Here is a 22,439-nt window from a genome sequence, read left to right on the forward strand (position 1 = left end):
GTTTGTCAAGACAGAATCAGAGTTCAAAACTTTTTCCCACTTAGAGATTTATGACCCAACAAGGAGCGCTTTAACAAAGAGAATTTTTATTCAATACATACCGTTTAAGTAACGCACAATAAATACACATTATAATAGATCATTCATAAGAAATACTGAAAACAGAACGAGAACTGCGATTCTAACTGGTAACATGATATGACGACAACTCCAGTTCATCCGGTCCCGCTGTAGTACAGGCTCAATGACATTACATCTGTACACATGTCTTTCATATCCCATAATTCATCAAAGATTGAGGTCTGTTGTACCAGCACTGTGTGTGTAAGTCAAGAGGTGAATTAAAGACAAATCTGGACCAATGTCCAGAAATTAAATTCTAGAAGGCAAAACAGTGTGAACTTGCCTTTGTAGAATTTTAAACAATGGCAAAAATGAATTAAAAATGAAGGCATTCGAGTTTAAGTAAATCACTGGTTACTTAAGCCAAGGCAGTGATCCAATGCTGCTGCCCTACAGATTCCCATCACAACATTTAGTATTTTCAGTCATCTGAAAACACGTCTCTTCGTTTGTTTTATCTTTAAAGGTGTATATTTCCGCACCACGTTATATGTGGTTGCTGGGTAGATGCTTAAAATTGACATACTAAGTCTTAATTAGCTATATGATAAACTGTTAAAATTATGATATAAAAAGTCAAAATATAACAAAAACAATTATGACATCAAAAGTCGAAAGTGACAAAAAGTCATACTTATGCCATAAAAAGTCTAAATTTTTGTCATAATTTTGGCTTTTTGTCAATTTCGACTTTTGATAGCATAGGTTAATTATGACAAAGTCTGAATTTTTATCACAATAATTACATTTTTTATCTCAATTTTGACTTTTTATCTCATAATTATGACTTTTGAATGGGCCTCCATTGGGGAAAGTAATCATACACCTCTCCAAGCCAAATGTTTTGAGGTATTAATTCATGTCTGTAGCATAAAGAGATGCTGTCTGGATTAATACATGATGGTAAAGGTCTTACTTATAGTTGTATCTGCGTATTACAGTTTTTAAACGACACGCTTCACGTTTAAAGATTTGATTATTTCATGAGGTCATGCTACAATGTTGATGACATAAAAGGCATTTGATTGTCCTGTCTTGAGCTTATTAAGGGACATTCTCCATTGGACAATGACTCTCTTTCCATCAAGAGGATAAACAAACTGACAGATGCATCATAATGTTTGTGCGTTAAAAACAGCTTCATATCTAAACTTGTCAGTGCTTTAAGGTAATAATTCACACAAAAATGATTATTTAAACACCCTCAGGTCATTTTATATAGTGTATATATATATATCTGTTGTTTTAAAGTAGTTTTTCAAAAATTCTCTCTTTTTTTTTAGGAGAAACAAATAACAGCATACAGGTTTGGAGCGACATGGATGAGGGTGAGTAAATAATGCCAATTTTTATTTTTTAGATGAGCTTTCCCTTTAACATGGTAGGAAATCTGATGTGAAATGAATTCACTCCTTTGAATAAACATTAGCTTCAATGTGTGGCATTATCACACTGTAAACTATTGCACTTAACAAATTACTCTTCAGAATGATTTGTTCAGTCATAGCTTATTTTTAAATTAAATAACCGTGACAAGAATTATTCTCTCTATTTTTTCTCTCTCTCAAAATCTAAACCACAGTTATTGAGAGAATATTTTCACATCTTGGCATAAAATATTTTCTATAAATTGAGAAAAATCTGTTCACCTTCCTGGCCTCCATCCATTCAATACTTTCAATTATGCAATAAATTTAAAGCATTCCCTTGTACAAACCTAATATTAGTTATTTTGTATTCTATAACACTTTTTTAAAATCATCTTCACCTGACGGAAACGGAATGATTCGTTCGCAGTAACTTGATGCATTTCAAAGTGCATTTCATCAGAAATCCCTGCATAATCCCAAAGATAATGTAAGACTTCAGTATCTCAGAGTTTAATTAGACAAAGAGTTTGACCATTTTCATTATCTTAATCTGGTTTAAAAAGTTAAATCTGTTATCTAACTACGTTCTGTCTTCTATCTGCCTTTTTAAAGCAAATGCAGATAGATGTGATATATCATTTTCTTGTTAGTGTCATGGAAAAACATCCTTCATGTCTCCACTAAAAACTTGGAGATATGTTATAAAAACATAATCTAAGGCTGTGTTTGGAATAGCATACTATTTATGCATGTGTATTTAATGCAAAATCAAAAATATAGTCCACTTACTGACATTTTTCTCTTTCTTGACTCACAAAATGTTAAGAAATTGTTCATATATGTTAAGCAGACATATGAAAATAAGTAAATGAACCTTTTTTAAAATAGTAGCTAGTATACAGTATATACTACGCAGTGTTCACTAAGTAGTATGCAAGTATTCCATTCCGAACACAGCCAAAGACATGGCACGGTACCAGATAGCCCCGCCCCCCTCAGTGCTCGGGTAACGATTGGTTACGGTTCTGTGTAACATCAGCCAATGGAAAAGTGCAATTATGTTGAGGAAATGTATTGTGTTCACAACTTAAATATCATGGTTTTGGTTTTGTAAGCAAAGGCAAATGAACAGCACACATTTTAAGAGCCGTTTTCATGCTTTCACCAACTCTTTAAAAGCATGAAGTATGTGTACGAAAATGTAACAGTATTATTTTCTCTTTTACAGTACATCAAACTCTTACAAAACCATAAACCAGCGATGAAAGCTAAAAAACAAAAAAAAAAACATGCTTTTATCAAACATTTAGATATACACTTACTTCAGAACACTAACAGCAACAATCTTTTTTTTCTGTTTTCTTTTTTGCACCACAGACACAGATACATAGAAAAGTTCTATCCACATTTATGCTCAAAACTAGAACTTTTTTGAAATTACAAGAAACATTGCACGAGCCTAAGGTCAGGAATATACTTCACGCTAGTATGTAAACGCAAACGCTTGGCTAACGTTTTGCAAGCACTGACTCACGGTTCACCCACACATTATTCCAAACTTGCATGACTTTCTTCTGCAGAACAAAGAAAAAGAAATAGTTGGAATCCAAGCAACAATAGACCTCATTTTATGGACAAACAATATTTAAAAAAAAAAAATCTTCTTTTGTTCTCCACATAAGAGAGTTTGGAATAACATTAGGGTGAGTAAATCCAAACAAAAATTTTATTTTTGGATGAACTGTCCCTTTAAGTTCTTGTCTTGGCGGCAACAAACCTCAAGGTGGCACTAGAATACCGTCTGTTGCGTTAAAAACAATGGGTCTCCTTTATCAAGCATGTGTATGCAAAAATTTGTGCGTGAAATAGTAGTACTGTTACTCACAGTACTGTAAAGTTTTCTCACCGGTGATTGACACACGATGTAATCCAATAACGTTGCTTCTGGTCTGTGCGCGTTCATGTGTTTTAGAGGAGGCGTGGCTTTGGACGGTGATTTGCAGGGAGGGTGGGATCATATGCTTTCAATGCTAGCAGGCTAAAGTTAGCATTTCTCAGATCACCAACTGCACCTTTAAAATTCATACATAGTTATTTAATCATATACAACAAAAAAGGTAAGAAAACCTGCATTAGAACACGAGTTGCAAGGTTTCTCTATATAACAACAAAGATACGCATATGAGGATCTTGCTGCACAAACCAAAAACTTTATATGTAGAAAGACTTGTATTATTATGAATGGGAGAAAGTGCAATGCGCAGAATAAGTCCTGCCTTCTAAATAAGAGCCAGTTGCCGATTGATAAAGTCATTGCATCACTGCAGCTGCTGTTAGAAGCTCCGGTTCCTATAGAAACAGTCAGACGCGAATGCAGTCCTAAGTGTGCATCTCTGTAGCCTTTGATCGCTAGTTTGACATGTTCACCGACAGCCAATTAATGACCTTTGAACTCTAAAAACTGCTGGGTTAAATATGGACAAAACCAGGGATTGGGTTTTTTTCACCCAGCCATTTTTTTCAATCAATTTTGGATTTATTTTTTTAGCCAGCAATATAGTAATATAGTAAAAGGCATGTTTTTGCTCACCCCCAAATAGGGGCCAATTTGTGGGGTATTTTATGCTGAAACTTGACCAGACCAGAGACTTATATTTCATCATGTGAAAGAGGGCATAATAGGTGCCCTTTAACCCAACCTGCTGGGTTTGTCCATATTTTACCCAGCTTGGGTTGTTTTTAACCCAGAATTTTTTAGAGTGTGCGATCAAATTTTACCTCCGACAAAATTCTGGCAGTGTCAGGAGATTTGCCGCACAGTCCTGCAGTGTGACTTCTCCTACGGCGAATGTCAAATTATCTTCGTTGCCATGATCAAAATTAACACTAGAGATTTCTTTGTTAGCTACCATTTCAGTCGCGGGACTGAAATGGTAGCTAACAAAGAAATCTCTAGTGTTAATTTTTTTCGTAATGCAGCTCACAGTCACCGAACGTGTATGGGTTGACGTAATACTCAAGCTTGCATCCGTTCTTAACGCATCTTGACTGTCGTACGGTCTGACATAAATGACAGCTGAGATCCCACAGTGTGACATGAGGATCATGTTCGTACGCTCTGACGAGCAACAATCGTAAAGGGCTATTATAAATTGCACAGTGTGCACCCGCCTTCAGGTGAAACCGTGTCTTTAGAAAGCATCAAACAGTGACGAAAGGCTGTAAAAGAAAATGTTGTACAGAAAGAAAATGTTGTACAGAAACACATAGTTGCTTATCAAAAATACTCCAAATTCATTAACATTACAATATCAAATTGATGTGCGTACACACGTGTATTGAATTAAATGAAAATTTCATGAGAAATTGCGTCTGCGCGTACAAATACGAGATAATCCACGCAATTATTAGTGAACGAGACCCAATGTTTTAGTGAAATCAAGCTCATGTAGCTAGAAGCGTTTGCATACTTGCGTAGAGTATGTTTCCAACCTAAAGCTTATCATACGCTCTGATTTTGCAGTTTAAATCTTTTTTTTTTTTTTTTTTTTGTTCTTTGCAAAGTTAATTAAAAATATTTTTGGATCCACCCCCCCCCCCCCCCCCCAAACGTTAAACAGGAAATTTGTCAGAACGAAACATCGAAGGCTGCTTTTATACTCTTGCCGCTTTCTGGATCTAAACCGGAGTGGGCTCAGGGAAAGCGTCCAGTAAAGTAGGTCCTTTCGTGTTGTCCGCTAGCGAAACGTCGGGCAGATTGCGAGACATCTCCTTTGGCTGTTCAGCTACGTAACAGTTCCCGTTGGCGTTGTAGCTTGTATCCTGCGTATTGTTGTTCAGATAGTTTTGGAATTCCATCTGATTCAGCTCTCCCGATTGGCTGAGGAAGGTCCCTTTGGATTGGACGCTTTTATCCGGCTCCGGGGTGCAACAGCCAATCACAGCCAAGTGGTGACTGGCGTATGGTTGCTCGGGCTGCTGGGAATAGTCCGTGTATTGGTCAGCGGTCACATTGAAGGGACCCTGAGACATGACCCTACTGGAGTCATTGACTCTGTCTTGATAGGAGGCCGTGTCCCCTATGTAGGGCTCATTTGATTGGTTGGCGGAGGCTAAAAGTACGGGCGGAGTAGCGTTTTCCATAGGGTAGTACTCCGCGGTGGAGTTGATGAAGTAGGCGTTGCCGTTCGTTTGGTTGTCCGACGCGACCGTATTCTCTGAGTAACACATCACGGAGGGGGGTGGAGCCACCTCGCTATTGGCCAATCCCGTGTCAAACTCCACGGTCTTGTCATCGTCCTCGTCCTCGTCGTCTTCCTCCTCAGAGTCGCTATTCGCCAAACTCTGTGTGCTGGAGTCAGACAGACTGCATAGACTGCTGCTCTCATCTTCGTCATCTTCGTTCTCCTCATCTTCGTCATCTTCCTCTTCCTCCTCTTCATCATCCTCGTCTTCCTCTTCCTCCTCCTCCTCTTCGTCCAAGGCTTCGTCTATGTCGTCGCCAGCCTGCAGATGCATGATTGCGGTCTGCGGGACTGTATCCGGGATCGCGTATTCCAGTGAATGCTGGCCCGTCGCCAGCGGGCTGCAGTGACCGTTCGGGTCGCTGTGGAATCCGTTGCCGGCCGTCGCGGCGGCTCCGGAATTCTGCTGCTGCTCACGGCTCTTCTCGAGTTCCAGCTTCATGATGGTGTGCAGGAAGTGAGTCCGCACTCGGATGGGGTTAAACTCGATCCTGCCGGCTGCGTTGCTGCAGCCCTCTTTTGTGCAGCCACATGGGAATGACATACGGTCCACCTGTGGACATTCAAGAACACTTGAGCACAGGCCAGTTTAGGATGGTTTGAATTACACACAGCAGGAATGATCTAAATAAAGCTCCTCTCTCTTCTGAAGACTAGATGTACCGCGTAAAATGTAACCAGTTGTATCTACGTCTGCTGTCTAACATCTTAATCAGTTTGAACAGGGCATACCTCCATTAAACTTTATCTTTAGACATCTTAATCATTTTTGCTTGTTAGTCTGCTATGTTAGATTTCTTTGATAGGCTTTGCTTTGCTACAGTATGGGGAAGGAGGACTCGCTTAAAGGGATACAAAACAAAACCTGATGTGGGGTCAAAGTTCACCTTAAAAAAAAAAGAAGCTTGATGAAGCCCATTTTAATGACAATTAAAGATTGTTTTGCATAATTTTTATAACAATTACGCACATTTTACCTTAAAGTATATTAATTAACAATAAATAAAATAATAAAATAAATAGTAATAATAATGAAATGTATAATTTATAAAAAAATGTAAAAATATAACAAAATAAAAATTCAGAATATTTGAAATGAATATTGATAGCAAATATAAAAATAATATAATATAAAATATTTACATTGTAAAATGTTTATACATCATGGTGGTATTTTTCTTCATACTGATTAAACAAAACGTATTGGAAAATAGATGAACTGTAAAAATATGAGTACATTCATGAGAATCTAATTAGAAGCATCACTAAAAATCAAAAGTAAAATGAATGCATTCCAGTAAAGGAAATAATGTCACAATGCAAAAGAATCATACCCCGGTTTCACAGACAAGGCTTAAACTAGTCCTAGACTAAAATGCATGTTTGAGCTGTTTTAACTGAAAGCAACTTGCACTGAAATATCTTAAAATATGTCATTGCCACTGAATATTTTATTTATCCTATAGAAAACAATTGTAGTAATAGTTTGAAAGCCAGATGTGTTTTGAAGGCCTACAACTTACACTGACAGATCTTAAAATATGTCAGTGCCATTGTTCTGTCTCGAGATGCACACAATAATACCCTAATTGAACTAAGGCCTAAATCCTGGCTTAGTTCAAGCCCTGTCTGTGAAACCGGGCCTTACTGTTTAAAGTGATAGTTCACCCAAAAATGAAAATTTGAGGTTTATCTGCTTACCCCCAGTGCATCCAAGATGTAGGTGACTTTTTTTCTTCAGTCGAACGCGATTTTTAACTGCAACCGCTGCCGTCTGTCAGTCAAATAATAGCAGTAGATGGGAACTTCAACTATAACAGTAAATAAAACTTGCTTAGACAAATCAAAATTAAAACCTGCGGCTCGTGACGACACATTAATGTCCTAAGACACGAAACGATCGGTTTGTGCGAGAAACCGAACAGTATTTATATAATTTTTTACCTCTAATACACTACTATGTCCAACTTCGTTCAGCTTCCTGTTAGTGAGGTCAAAAAACGCGTTGTGATGACGGAAGTGATGTCTCGCCCATATACTTCAATGAGCGCGAGACATCACTTCCGTTGTCAGAGCGCGATCAGACCTCACTAAGCCGGAAGCTGAACGAAGTTGGACATAGTGGTGTATTAGAGGTAAAAAATTATATAAATACTGTTCGGTTTCTCGCACAAACCGATCGTTTCGTGTCTTAGGACATCAGTGTGTCGTCACGAGCCGCAGGGTTTAATTTGGATTTGTCTATGGAAGTTTTTTCGACTCTTATTGTTCAAGTTCCCAATCACTGCTATTATTTGACTGACAGACGGCAGCGGTTGCAGTTAAAAATCATAATTTGCGTTCGACTGAAGAAAAAAAGTCATCTACATCTTGGATGCCCTGGGGGTAAGCAGATAAACATCAAATTTTCATTTTTGGGTGAACTATCCCTTTAAGTAAATGTATTTATTTAAAAATAATAATATTACTTTGTGAATGTTAATGGTACATACTGTATATAAAAATTATATAATATTTGTAAAATGTAAATGGCATTTTTTTTTCATAATAGTCATAAAATAGGCAGCATTTCCTTAAAGGGTTAGCTCACCCAAAAATTATTTATTATTTATTAAAAATTAATTATTTATTTAGTCATTAATTACTCACCCTCATGTCGTTCCACACCAGTAAGACCTTCATTCATCTTCAGAACACAAATTAAGATATTTTTTGATAAAATCTGATTGATCAGTGAGGCCTCCATAGCCAGCAAGATAATTAACACTTTCAATGCCCATAAAGCTACTAAAGACATATTTAAAACAGTTCATGTGACTACAGTGGTTCAACCTTAACGTTATGAAGTGATGAGAATACTTTTTGTGCACCAAAAAAACAAAATAGTGACTTTATTCAACAATATCTAGAGATGGGCGATTTCAAAACACTGCTTTATGAAGCTTCGAAAATTTACGAATCTTTTGTTCCGAATCAGTGGAGCATGTATCAAACTGCCAGAGTCACGCCCCCCAGTGGTGAACCATTGAAATTTCGAAACACTTATGACGTAACGAAGCCTCATTTACTGAAATCACGTGACTTTGACAGTTTGATACACGCTCCGAACCACTGATTCAAAATAATTTTCGTAGCTTCATGAAGCAGTGTTTTCAAATCGCCCATCTCTAGATATTGTTGAATAAAGTCTTTTTGTTTTTTTGTGCACAAAACGTATTAAGGTTGAACCATTGTAGTCACATGAACTGTTTTAAATACGTCTTTAGTAGCTTTCTGGGCATCTGAAAGTGTTAATTATCTAGTAATTAATGACAGAATTTTTATTTTTGGGTGAACCAATCCTTTAAAGCAATACACATATTTCATTTAATTTGTCATTTTGTTTGTGTGTGTGTAAGTGATGAAATATTGTATTTATCCTATAGAAAAAAATTGCAGAAATAGTTTGAAAGCCAGATGTGTTTTGAAGGCCTCATGGCCTACATGACTGAGAGAAGTCACATGGGATTTTAACTGAAGTTGCTTGCAGTTGCCATCTGCACTGATAGTATGTTGCTCTTTTGGTTCACCTGGACTTCACCATGGTCTCTTAATAAAAATAATGAGGCAAAAACACTTTGTGGGACAATAAAATATGTTTGTGACTGGTTGGCAGTTGGCCACCCTTACAAAGAGAAGAAGATAGCCAATTAATGAAGCAACTGAGGTGAAAGTGTTGGGGAGATTCCAGGAAGAGAAAAGAAGGAGAGCACCTGCAAATGAGGTCATCGGTTAAAACTGTATAACAGTGTGATTTGTGAGTGAGACGGTCAGATGTCTTGCAGGTGTCTCGGCTTTGTTGTTTTGTTCAATAAAGTCTTATTTTGACTTCTAAAACTCTGCCTCTTGAGCTTCATTTGCAAGAAAGAGATGACTTTTCTTCACAACATAAGTTGGTGTATTTTATAAATTAATATTTCATGATTAACTTGAAATAATAATTTATTCAACTATTATTACTATTTTTACATAAATAAGTAACTAGTACTAAAATCCATCAGCAGTGGTAACATGTTTTATGTGTAATGTGTGTGTTTGCTCATCATACCTGACACTTGATGCCGGCGAGGCTGCATGTGCAGGTCTCAGGGTCACAGAAGAGTCTGCAGTCACAGCCGCAGTCTTCCCTGGACACCCTGATGGCTCGGAGCTCGTGTTTCTCCTCCACGTCGATCTTCTTGACGCCGGATGAGCGCAGTAGAGCGCGCCGCTTCTTAGTGGTCAGAGGCTGAAGGAAGAAGTATTCGTCCACCTCTGTGTTATCAATGTCCAGGTCATCGTCAGAGATGTCGTCCAGCGTGAGAGCGTTGGCCTCGTCGGACTCCATCGAGCCGTTCTTCGTCAACTGAGAAGGATGCAAACGGTCAAATTTTGAAGATTGTAATCTTTAATGCTCAAAATAATTAATTGGTTTGAGAAGGGCAAAATTAAAATTCAGTTCAGTCAAATTAACTTTTATGAGTATTTAGAACTTTTTCTTTTGAGTTCACTGAACTGACACAATTAAATTAATCTCTTTCGTTGATTTGAGTTTTAAGCTCTTTTAATTTAGATGATCTTAAATTTAACTGAATCTGGGCTAGGATTTCTATTTCCCAGCATGCTTTGCCATGGCACTTGGAAAGGGAGAGTAAATGCTATAATTAAGTGTAATTTGATGTTTTAAGATTAATGTTAAGTGGGAGATATAGTAGTGTTTAGAGTTTGGTTGCACTAATTTAGAAGAGTTTCTGTTCTGTTGACAAGTGGAGCATGCAGCTTGGTTTGAGAACAGGTATATTAAAGGAGACCTACTATGCATCTTTAACAAGATGTAATATAAGTCTCTGGTGTCTCCGGAATGTGTCTGTGAAGTTTCAGCTCAAAATACCCCACAGATCGTTTATTATAGTTTGTCAAATTTGACCCTATTTGGGTGTGATTATTGTGTGTCCCTTTAAATGCAAATGAGCTGCTGCTCCCGGCCCCCTTTCCAGAAGAGGGCGGGGCTCTAACAGCTCAACTACTACAAAGCTGGAGAATCTCACGCAGCCAAAATGAGGATTGTCAGTAACGGTGTTCAGCCTTACATTGTTCAAACCGGAGTCGACACTGATGGAGAGACTCAGGAAGAAGTTACAACTTTTAGAATGAAACTGGACGTTTCTGAATGGTTAGTGGATAAATTGATGTAGTTGCTGTGGAGTTGATTCAACTCATCCACTAGCATGTGCCGTCATGTTCATCTTTTGTGTTGAATTGACCCTCGTTTGTGAAGCAGTCCGGCGTAAAATGACGGCATGACAACAACACTCTACTACAACAACTCTTCCTCTTCTCTAAAGCAGCCCAACATGGCCCCGCCCACTTTGTGGCATGTTCTTGGGGGCGGGGTTTATGTAAATTTGAGTGTTTGTGATGTCACTAACCTGGGAAGAAGCTTGTTGTAGTCCTTAAACAGAAAATTCTTTAAAAGAAGATATCTCCTTTTGCATTGAACTTTGAGCGTTGTAACTTTGCAGATGTTGTTTATGCTCAAACAGCAACATTACACACTAACTAAAGTTAAAAAAGTGAAATCATAATGAACCACCCCTTTAAATTATTTATAATACTGTACTCATTCAGCAAGTGCTATGCCATGCAAATGCTAGCATGTTAGCAATTATTCAGTTAGCTAGTTATAAGTTTCCACTAATAAAGGTTGAAATTAAAAGATAATTTTAAGTTAAATGTAGTTAAAGTGTATTAATTAGCTTATTAAAAAATTTCAAGTTGAGAGCAATTAAAATGTATGAGCACAAAATAAAAATCTGTTAGTTCTGCTTACTTAAATTTTGAATTCCTTAACTTAAAATATTTTGATGTAACTGATTACCTCACATTTTTTGAGTTTTGCCAACTTATTTGAGTTTTGAGCACAGAAATATGTCCATAACAAAAGTATCTTTTCTTGCGTACCCGCAGCCGGATAGAGTTGAGTTTCTCCTCTTTCAAGTGGTCTCGGAGCATGTCTCTGTGGATTCTCTCCTGCTCCATGGCGAACTCTCCCAGTGTGTACTGCCGGACGCAGCTGTGCCTGCTGGACATGCCCAGCGTACTGCCACCCTGGCTGGGCACGCTGGTGAATCCCTGCCTCCGGCTGAAGTAATACACCGTCACCTTCTCAAAGTGCACCCTCCTCGTCCTCATCCTCTTCTCTCGCTTCAGTATCGAGGATGCTAAAAAGATATTAAATTAAAGGTAAATAAAATTACAGTTGGGTTATTCAATTTGAAAGACACTGATATGCATCTTTCCTGTAACAGCGCAGTATGTCTGAGTGATTTGAGGACTAGGAAATAGGGGTGAGTAATGGATTAAATATTATCAACATATTTGATTTTGTTGACGATGTTCAAAAGTCTGATTCATTTACACAAATCAGTGCTTTTGAACTGAATTTATTCAAAGTAATTTAACAATTAATTTGCATTGTCTCTGCATGGCACTTGTTTTCAGTGTTGGGGAAAGTTACTTTTAAAAGTAATGCATTACAATTTTACACTTACAACTAATTGCATTACTTAGTTACTTTTTGTGGAAAGTAATGTGTTACGTTACTTTTTCTTTACTTTTTCTCAATTGGGCTGGGCTTGCTTGTTTTTTAATAACAAAAAGTAATAATAAAGGCCCTTTCACACTAAAAGTGAAATGAAAACAATGTCAAAAGCATGCCTGATTATTTTTAACTTGAGAAAAAAAAAAAAAAAAAAGAGCAGTTTGCTGGTTTAAGATGGCTTAGCTGATCTCACTGCCTGTCAATTTTAATAGCATATATTTATTAAAAAATGTTTTGTAAAAGAGTACATCACACAGATGTACAAGTAAGACGTTCTCCTCTACGCCTCTAGTGGTCCTACAGTCCTCTGCACGCCTCTGGCTCCTATTGTTTGGCCATTTAAAGGGGGATGGTAAATATAGCCTGTATAAATATCCCCAGTTTTGGCCTCCACAAGAGTGGAGTTTCCCTGATACTCTCTCCCACAGCTCCCTTCATGTCTGACACAAACAGGACAAATAAGAACCATCTGCTGCTGCCGGTCCCCCGCCCAGAACCACCAGCAGAATACATTACACACACACACACACATGAGTGTGTGCACTGCGCTTAACCTAGTCTGACTCAGGAACTCCAGCAGAACTGGAGCAGAGAGCTTCTACTGCAAACAGAGCTTTCTGAGTGCAGGAGCTTGGTGTTGAAGAAGAATTAGGTGGCGGCTGATTGGTTGAGAAAATGACTTGAAAAGCAATTTCAATTTTAGATGAGAGTCCTGATTATATTTAACCCTTAAACTGAAATGGGAAAAAAGTAATAAAATCTATTGTGTATAAAGAAATGCCTGTTTTAGAAAATATTTTTGCACTGTGGCATTATTTTCCTGACAATTAAAGGGTTAGTTCACCCACAAATGAAAATTCTGTCATTAATTACTCACGCTCATGTCGTTTCAAACCTGTAAGACCTTCGTTTATCTTTGGAACACAAATGAAGACATTTTTTAATAAAATCTGAGCTGATTCTGTTCCTCCAGCTATGCAACTACCATGTTGTCGCTTTAAAAAGTTTGTAAAGAGATCATAAAACTAATCCTTATGAATTGAGCGATTTAGTCCAAATTTTCTGAAGAGACACAATCGCTTTATATGCTGAACAGATTAAATTTAGGCTTTTATTCACATATAAACATTGATCAGGAAACATAAAACAGAAGCTCAACCGAAAGTGCTTGATGCGCGAGAACAAACCAGAGAATGAAACTCATTAAATCTTGCGGAAGCTCAAACGTGCTGCGTAACACGAGAATGAACCTCACTGGTTCTTGTTGAAGCTCAAACGTGCTGCATAACACGAGAATGAACCTCACTGGTTCTTGTTGAAGCTCAAACGTGCTGCATAACACGAGAATGAACCTCATTGGTTCTTGTTGAAGCTCAAACGTGCTGCATAACATGAGAATGAACCTCAGTGGTTCTTGTTGAAGCTCAATCGTGCTGCGTAACACGAGAATGAACCTCACTGGTTCTTGTTGAAGCTCAAACGTGCTGTGTAACACGAGAATGAACCTCATTGGTTCTTGCTGAAGCTCAGATGTGCTGCGTAACACGAGAATGAACCTCACTGGTTCTTGTTGAAGCTCAAACGTGATGCGTAACACGAGAATGAACCTCATCGGTTCTTGTTAAAGCTCAAACGTGCTGCGTAACACGAGAATGAACCTCACTGGTTCTTGTTGAAGCTCAAACGTGCTGTGTAACACGAGAATGAACCTCATTGGTTCTTGCTGAAGCTCAGATGTGCTGCGTAACATGAGAATGAACCTCAGTGGTTCTTGTTGAAGCTCAAACGTGCTGCGTAACACGAGAATGAACCTCACTGGTTCTTGCTGAAGCTCAGATGTGCTGCGTAACACGAGAATGAACCTCATTGGTTCTTGCTGAAGCTCAGATGTGCTGCGTTACACGAGAATGAACCTCATTGGTTCTTGTTGAAGCTCAATCGTGCTGCGTAACATGAGAATGAACCTCATCGGTTCTTGTTGAAGCTCAAACGTGCTGCATAACATGAGAATGAACCTCAGTGGTTCTTGTTGAAGCTCAAACGTGCTGCGTAACACGAGAATGAACCTCATCGGTTCTTGTTAAAGCTCAAACGTGCTGCGTAACACGAGAATGAACCTCATTGGTTCTTGTTGAAGCTCAAACGTGCTGCGTAACACGAGAATGAACCTCATCGGTTCTTGTTGAAGCTCAAACGTGCTGCATAACATGAGAATGAACCTCAGTGGTTCTTGTTGAAGCTCAAACGTGCTGCGTAACACGAGAATGAACCTCATCGGTTCTTGTTAAAGCTCAAACGTGCTGCGTAACACGAGAATGAACCTCATTGGTTCTTGTTGAAGCTCAAACGTGCTGCGTAACACGAGAATGAACCTCATTGGTTCTTGCTGAAGCTCAGATGTACTGCGTAACACGAGAATGAACCTCATTGGTTCTTGCTGAAGCTCAGATGTGCTGCATAACACGAGATCAAACCTCATTGGTTCTTGCTGAAGCTCAATCGTGCTGCGTAACACGAGAATGAACCTCACTGGTTCTTGTTGAAGCTCAAACGTGCTGCGTAACACGAGAATGAACCTCACTGGTTCTTGTTGAAGCTCAAACGTGCTGCGTAGCACGAGAATGAACCTCATTGGTTCTTGCGGAAGCTCAAATGTGCTGCGTAACATGAGAACGAACCTCATTGGTTCTTGCGGAAGCTCAATCGTGCTGCGTAACACGAGAATGAACCTCACTGGTTCTTGTTGAAGCTCAAACGTGCTGCGTAACACGAGAATGAACCTCATTGGTTCTTGCGGAAGCTCAAATGAGCTGCGTAACATGAGAACGAACCTCATTGGTTCTTGCGGAAGCTCAATCGTGCTGCGTAACACGAGAATGAACCTCACTGGTTCTTGCAGAAGCTCAATCGTGCTGCGTAACACGAGAATGAACCTCATCGGTTCTTGTTGAAGCTCAAACGTGCTGCGTAACAGAGAATGAACCTCATCAGTTCTTGCGGAAGCTCAAACGTGCTGCGTAACACAAGAATGAACCTCACTGGTTCTTGCTGAAGCTCAAACGTGCTGCATAACACGAGAACGAACCTCATTGGTTCTTGCGGAAGCTCAATCGTGCTGCGTAACACGAGATCGAACCTCATTGGTTCTTGTTGAAGCTCAAACGTGCTGCATAACACGAGAAAGAACCTCATTGGTTCTTGCGGAAGCTCAATCGTGCTGCGTAACACGAGATCGAACCTCATTGGTTCTTGCGGAAGCTCAATCGTGCTGCGTAACACGAGAATGAACCTCACTGGTTCTTGTTGAAGCTCAAACGTGCTGCGTAACACGAGAATGAACCTCATTGGTTCTTGCGGAAGCTCAAATGTGCTGCGTAACATGAGAACGAACCTCATCGGTTCTTGCGGAAGCTCAATCGTGCTGCGTAACACGAGAATGAACCTCACTGGTTCTTGCTGAAGCTCAATCGCGCTGCGTAACACGAGAATGAACCTCACTGGTTCTTGCAGAAGCTCAATCGTGCTGCATAACATGAGAATGAACCTCATCGGTTCTTGTTGAAGCTCAAACGTGCTGCGTAACACAAGAATTAACCTCACTGGTTCTTGCTGAAGCTCAGATGTGCTGCGTAACACAAGAATGAACCTCACTGGTTCTTGCTGAAGCTCAAACGTGCTGCGTAAAACGAGAGTGAACATCATTGGTTCTTGCGGAAGCTCAAACGTGCTGCGTAACACATGAATGAACCTCATTGGTCCTTGCGGAAGCTCAATCGTGCTGCGTAACACAAGAATGAACCTCATTGGTTCTTGCTGAAGCTCAAACGTGATGCGTAACACGAGAATGAACCTCACTGGTTCTTGCTGAAGCTCAAACGTGCTGCATAACACGAGAATGAACCTCATTGGTTCTTGCTGAAGCTCAGATGTGCTGCGTAACACGAGAATGAACCTCATTGGTTCTTGCTGAAGCTCAGATGTGCTGCGTAACACGAGAATGAACCTCATTGGTTCTTGCGGAAGCTCAGATGTGCTGCGTAACATGAGAACGAACCTCATTGGTTCTTGCGGAAGCTCAATCGTGCTGCGTAACATGAGAACGAACCTCATTGGTTCTTGCGGAAGCTCAATCGTGCTGCGTAACACGAGAATGAACCTCACTGGTTCTTGCTGAAGCTCAATCGTGCTGCGTAACACGAGAATGAACCTCACTGGTTCTTGCAGAAGCTCAATCGTGCTGCATAACATGAGAATGAACCTCATCGGTTCTTGTTGAAGCTCAAACGTGCTGCGTAACACAAGAATGAACCTCACTGGTTCTTGCTGAAGCTCAGATGTGCTGCGTAACACAAGAATGAACCTCACTGGTTCTTGCTGAAGCTCAAACGTGCTGCGTAACACGAGAGTGAACGTCATTGGTTCTTGTTGAAGCTCAAACGTGCTGCGTAACACAAGAATGAACCTCATTGGTTCTTGCGGAAGCTCAATCGTGCTGCGTAACACAAGAATGAACCTCATTGGTGATGCGTAACACGAGAATGAACCTCACTGGTTCTTGCTGAAGCTCAAACGTGCTGCGTAACACGAGAATGAACCTCATTGGTTCTTGCTGAAGCTCAGATGTGCTGCGTAACACGAGAATGAACCTCATTGGTTCTTGCTGAAGCTCAGATGTGCTGCGTAACACGAGAATGAACCTCATTGGTTCTTGCGGAAGCTCAAATGTGCTGCGTAACACGAGAACGAACCTCATTGGTTCTGGCGGAAGCTCAAACGTGCTGCGTAACACGAGAAGGAACCTCACTGGTTCTTGCTGAAGCTCAGATGTGCTGCGTAACACGAGAATGAACCTCATTGGTTCTTGCTGAAGCTCAGATGTGCTGCGTTACACGAGAATGAACGTCATTGGTTCTTGTTGAAGCTCAATCGTGCTGCGTAACATGAGAATGAACCTCATCGGTTCTTGTTGAAGCTCAAACGTGCTGCATAACATGAGAATGAACCTCAGTGGTTCTTGTTGAAGCTCAAACGTGCTGCGTAACACGAGAATGAACCTCATCGGTTCTTGTTGAAGCTCAAACGTGCTGCGTAACACGAGAATGAACCTCATCGGTTCTTGTTAAAGCTCAAACGTGCTGCGTAACACGAGAATGAACCTCATTGGTTCTTGTTGAAGCTCAAACGTGCTGCGTAACACGAGAATGAACCTCATCGGTTCTTGTTGAAGCTCAAACGTGCTGCATAACATGAGAATGAACCTCAGTGGTTCTTGTTGAAGCTCAATCGTGCTGCGTAACACGAGAATGAACCTCATCGGTTCTTGTTAAAGCTCAAACGTGCTGCGTAACACGAGAATGAACCTCATTGGTTCTTGTTGAAGCTCAAACGTGCTGCGTAACACGAGAATGAACCTCATTGGTTCTTGCTGAAGCTCAGATGTACTGCGTAACACGAGAATGAACCTCATTGGTTCTTGCTGAAGCTCAGATGTGCTGCATAACACGAGATCAAACCTTCTGCAAGAACCAGTGAGGTTCATTCTCGTGTTACGCAGCACGATTGAGCTTCCGCAAGAACCAATGAGGTTCGTTCTCATGTTACGCAGCTCATTTGAGCTTCCGCAAGAACCAATGAGGTTCATTCTCGTGTTACGCAGCACGTTTGAGGTTCTTGTTGAAGGTTTGAGGTTCATCGGTTCTTGTTGAAGCTCAAACGTGCTGCGTAACAGAGAATGAACCTCATCAGTTCTTGCGGAAGCTCAAACGTGCTGCGTAACACAAGAATGAACCTCACTGGTTCTTGCTGAAGCTCAAACGTGCTGCATAACACGAGAACGAACCTCATTGGTTCCTGCGGAAGCTCAATCGTGCTGCGTAACACGAGATCGAACCTCATTGGTTCTTGTTGAAGCTCAAACGTGCTGCATAACACGAGAAAGAACCTCATTGGTTCTTGCGGAAGCTCAATCGTGCTCAATCGTGCTCAATTCATTCTCGTGTTACGCAGCACGTTTGAGCTTCAACAAGAACCAGTGAGGTTCATTGTCGTGTTACGCAGCACGATTGAGCTTCCGCAAGAACCAATGAGGTTTGATCTCGTGTTACGCAGCACGTTTGAGCTTCAACAAGAACCAGTGAGGTTCATTCTCTTGTTGAAGCTCAAACGTGCTGCGTAACAGAGAATGAACCTCATCAGTTCTTGCGGAAGCTCAATCGCGCTGCGTAACACGAGAATGAACCTCACTGGTTCTTGCAGAAGCTCAATCGTGCTGCATAACATGAGAATGAACCTCATCGGTTCTTGTTGAAGCTCAAACGTGCTGCGTAACAAGAATTAACCTCACTGGTTCTTGCTGAAGCTCAGATGTGCTGCGTAACACAAGAATGAACCTCACTGGTTCTTGCTGAAGCTCAAACGTGCTGCGTAAAACGAGAGTGAACATCATTGGTTCTTGTTGAAGCTCAAACGTGCTGCGTAACACATGAATGAACCTCATTGGTTCTTGCGGAAGCTCAATCGTGCTGCGTAACACAAGAATGAACCTCATTGGTTCTTGCTGAAGCTCAAACGTGATGCGTAACACGAGAATGAACCTCACTGGTTCTTGCTGAAGCTCAAACGTGCTGCGTAACACGAGAATGAACCTCATTGGTTCTTGCTGAAGCTCAGATGTGCTGCGTAACACGAGAATGAACCTCACTGGTTCTTGCTGAAGCTCAAACGTGCTGCGTAAAACGAGAGTGAACATCATTGGTTCTTGTTGAAGCTCAAACGTGCTGCGTAACACGAGAATGAACCTCATTGGTTCTTGCTGAAGCTCAGATGTGCTGCGTAACACGAGAATGAACCTCATTGGTTCTTGCTGAAGCTCAGATGTGCTGCGTAACACGAGAATGAACCTCATTGGTTCTTGCGGAAGCTCAAATGTGCTGCGTAACATGAGAACGAACCTCATTGGTTCTTGCGGAAGCTCAATCGTGCTGCGTAACACGAGAATGAACCTCACTGGTTCTTGCAGAAGCTCAATCGTGCTGCATAACATGAGAATGAACCTCATCGGTTCTTGTTGAAGCTCAAACGTGCTGCGTAACACAAGAATGAACCTCACTGGTTCTTGCTGAAGCTCAGATGTGCTGCGTAACACAAGAATGAACCTCACTGGTTCTTGCTGAAGCTCAAACGTGCTGCGTAACACGAGAGTGAACGTCATTGGTTCTTGTTGAAGCTCAAACGTGCTGCGTAACACAAGAATGAACCTCATTGGTTCTTGCGGAAGCTCAATCGTGCTGCGTAACACAAGAATGAACCTCATTGGTTCTTGCGGAAGCTCAAACGTGATGCGTAACACGAGAATGAACCTCACTGGTTCTTGCTGAAGCTCAAACGTGCTACGTAACACGAGAATGAACCTCATTGGTTCTTGCTGAAGCTCAGATGTGCTGCGTAACACGAGAATGAACCTCATTGGTTCTTGCTGAAGCTCAGATGTGCTGCGTAACACGAGAATGAAGCTCATTGGTTCTTGCGGAAGCTCAAATGTGCTGCGTAACACGAGAACGAACCTCATTGGTTCTGGCGGAAGCTCAAACGTGCTGCGTAACACGAGAATGAACCTCATTGGTTCTTGCTGAAGCTCAGATGTGCTGCGTAACACGAGAATGAACCTCATTGGTTCTTGCTGAAGCTCAGATGTGCTGCGTAACACGAGAATGAACCTCATTGGTTCTTGCGGAAGCTCAAACGTGCTGCGTAACACGAGAATGAACCTCATTGGTTCTTGCTGAAGCTCAAACGTGCTGCGTAACACGAGATCGAACCTCATTGGTTCTTGCGGAAGCTCAATCGTGCTGCGTAACACGAGAATGAACCTCACTGGTTGTTGCTGAAGCTCAATCATGCTGCGTAACATGAGAATGAACCTCACTGGTTCTTGTTGAAGCTCAAACGTGCTGCGTAACACGAGAATGAACCTCATTGGTTCTTGTTGAAGCTCAATCGTGCTGCGTAACACGAGAATGAACCTCTTTGGTTCTTGCTGAAGCTCAAACGTGCTGTGTAACACGAGAATGAACCTCATTGGTTCTTGCTGAAGCTCAAACGTGCTGCGTAACACGAGAATGAACCTCACTGGTTCTTGTTGAAGCTCAAACGTGCTGCGTAACACGAGAATGAACCTCATTGGTTCTTGTTGAAGCTCAATCGTGTTGCGTAACACGAGAATGAACCTCACTGGTTCTTGTTGAAGCTCAAACGTGCTGCGTAACACGAGAATGAACCTCATTGGTTCTTGTTGAAGCTCAATCGTGCTGCGTAACACGAGAATGAACCTCACTGGTTCTTGTTGAAGCTCAAACGTGCTGCGTAACACGAGAATGAACCTCATTGGTTCTTGCTGAAGCTCAGATGTGCTGCGTAACACGAGAATGAACCTCATTGGTTCTTGCTGAAGCTCAGATGTGCTGCGTAACACGAGAATGAACCTCATTGGTTCTTGCTGAAGCTCAAACGTGCTGCGTAACACGAGAAAGAACCTCACTGGTTCTTGCAGAAGCTCAAACGTGCTGCGTAACACAAGAATGAACCTCACTGGTTCTTGCTGAAGCTCAGATGTGCTGCGTAACACAAGAATGAACCTCACTGGTTCTTGCTGAAGCTCAAACGTGCTGCGTAACACGAGAGTGAACGTCATTGGTTCTTGTTGAAGCTCAAACGTGCTGCGTAACACAAGAATGAACCTCATTGGTTCTTGCGGAAGCTCAATCGTGCTGCGTAACACAAGAATGAACCTCATTGGTTCTTGCTGAAGCTCAAACGTGATGCGTAACACGAGAATGAACCTCACTGGTTCTTGCTGAAGCTCAAACGTGCTGCGTAACACGAGAATGAACCTCATTGGTTCTTGCTGAAGCTCAGATGTGCTGCGTAACACGAGAATGAACCTCATTGGTTCTTGCTGAAGCTCAGATGTGCTGCGTAACACGAGAATGAACCTCATTGGTTCTTGCTGAAGCTCAAACGTGATGCGTAACACGAGAATGAACCTCACTGGTTCTTGCTGAAGCTCAAACGTGCTGCGTAACACGAGAATGAACCTCATTGGTTCTTGCTGAAGCTCAGATGTGCTGCGTAACACGAGAATGAACCTCATTGGTTCTTGCTGAAGCTCAGATGTGCTGCGTAACACGAGAATGAACCTCATTGGTTCTTGCGGAAGCTCAAATGTGCTGCGTAACACGAGAACGAACCTCATTGGTTCTTGCGGAAGCTCAAACGTGCTGCGTAACACGAGAATGAACCTCATTGGTTCTTGCTGAAGCTCAGATGTGCTGCGTAACACGAGAATGAACCTCATTGGTTCTTGCGGAAGCTCAAACGTGCTGCGTAACACGAGAATGAACCTCATTGGTTCTTGCTGAAGCTCAGATGTGCTGCGTAACACGAGAACGTAACAGAGAATGAACCTTACTGGTTCTTGCTGAAGCTCAAACGTGCTGCGTAACACGAGAATGAACCTCATTGGTTCTTGCTGAAGCTCAGATGTGCTGCGTAACACAAGAATGAACCTCACTGGTTCTTGCTGAAGCTCAAACGTGCTGCGTAACACGAGAGTGAACGTCATTGGTTCTTGTTGAAGCTCAAACGTGCTGCGTAACACAAGAATGAACCTCATTGGTTCTTGCGGAAGCTCAATCGTGCTGCGTAACACAAGAATGAACCTCATTGGTTCTTGCTGAAGCTCAAACGTGATGCGTAACAGAGAATGAACCTTACTGGTTCTTGCTGAAGCTCAAACGTGCTGCGTAACACGAGAATGAACCTCATTGGTTCTTGCTGAAGCTCAGATGTGCTGCGTAACACGAGAATGAACCTCATTGGTTCTTGCTGAAGCTCAAACGTGATGCGCAACACGAGAATGAACCTCACTGGTTCTTGCTGAAGCTCAAACGTGCTGCGTAACACGAGAATGAACCTCATTGGTTCTTGCTGAAGCTCAGATGTGCTGCGTAACACGAGAATGAACCTCATTGGTTCTTGCTGAAGCTCAGATGTGCTGCGTAACACGAGAATGAACCTCATTGGTTC

General features: G+C 41.2%; 1 protein-coding gene across 2 annotated transcripts in view; it reads right to left on the reverse strand.

Annotated features, from left to right (window-relative positions):
- Positions 1 to 5,145: 5,145 nt before the first annotated feature.
- The window catches only part of csrnp3 (cysteine-serine-rich nuclear protein 3), an 85,932-nt gene continuing 68,638 nt past the window's right edge, over positions 5,146 to 22,439 (reverse strand). For both annotated transcript variants that reach the window (XM_067410139.1, XM_067410140.1), the window contains 3 exons: positions 11,717 to 11,976; positions 9,825 to 10,121; positions 5,146 to 6,290 (listed from right to left, as the gene is read on the reverse strand). In XM_067410139.1, the coding sequence (XP_067266240.1) occupies positions 5,172 to 6,290; positions 9,825 to 10,121; positions 11,717 to 11,976 (1,676 nt within the window). In that variant the 3' untranslated portion in view covers positions 5,146 to 5,171. The remainder of the gene's footprint in view (positions 6,291 to 9,824; positions 10,122 to 11,716; positions 11,977 to 22,439) is intronic.

The sequence above is a fragment of the Chanodichthys erythropterus genome, chromosome 14 (genome assembly GCF_024489055.1).
Source record: "Chanodichthys erythropterus isolate Z2021 chromosome 14, ASM2448905v1, whole genome shotgun sequence".
NCBI classification, from domain to species: Eukaryota; Metazoa; Chordata; class Actinopteri; order Cypriniformes; family Xenocyprididae; genus Chanodichthys; species Chanodichthys erythropterus.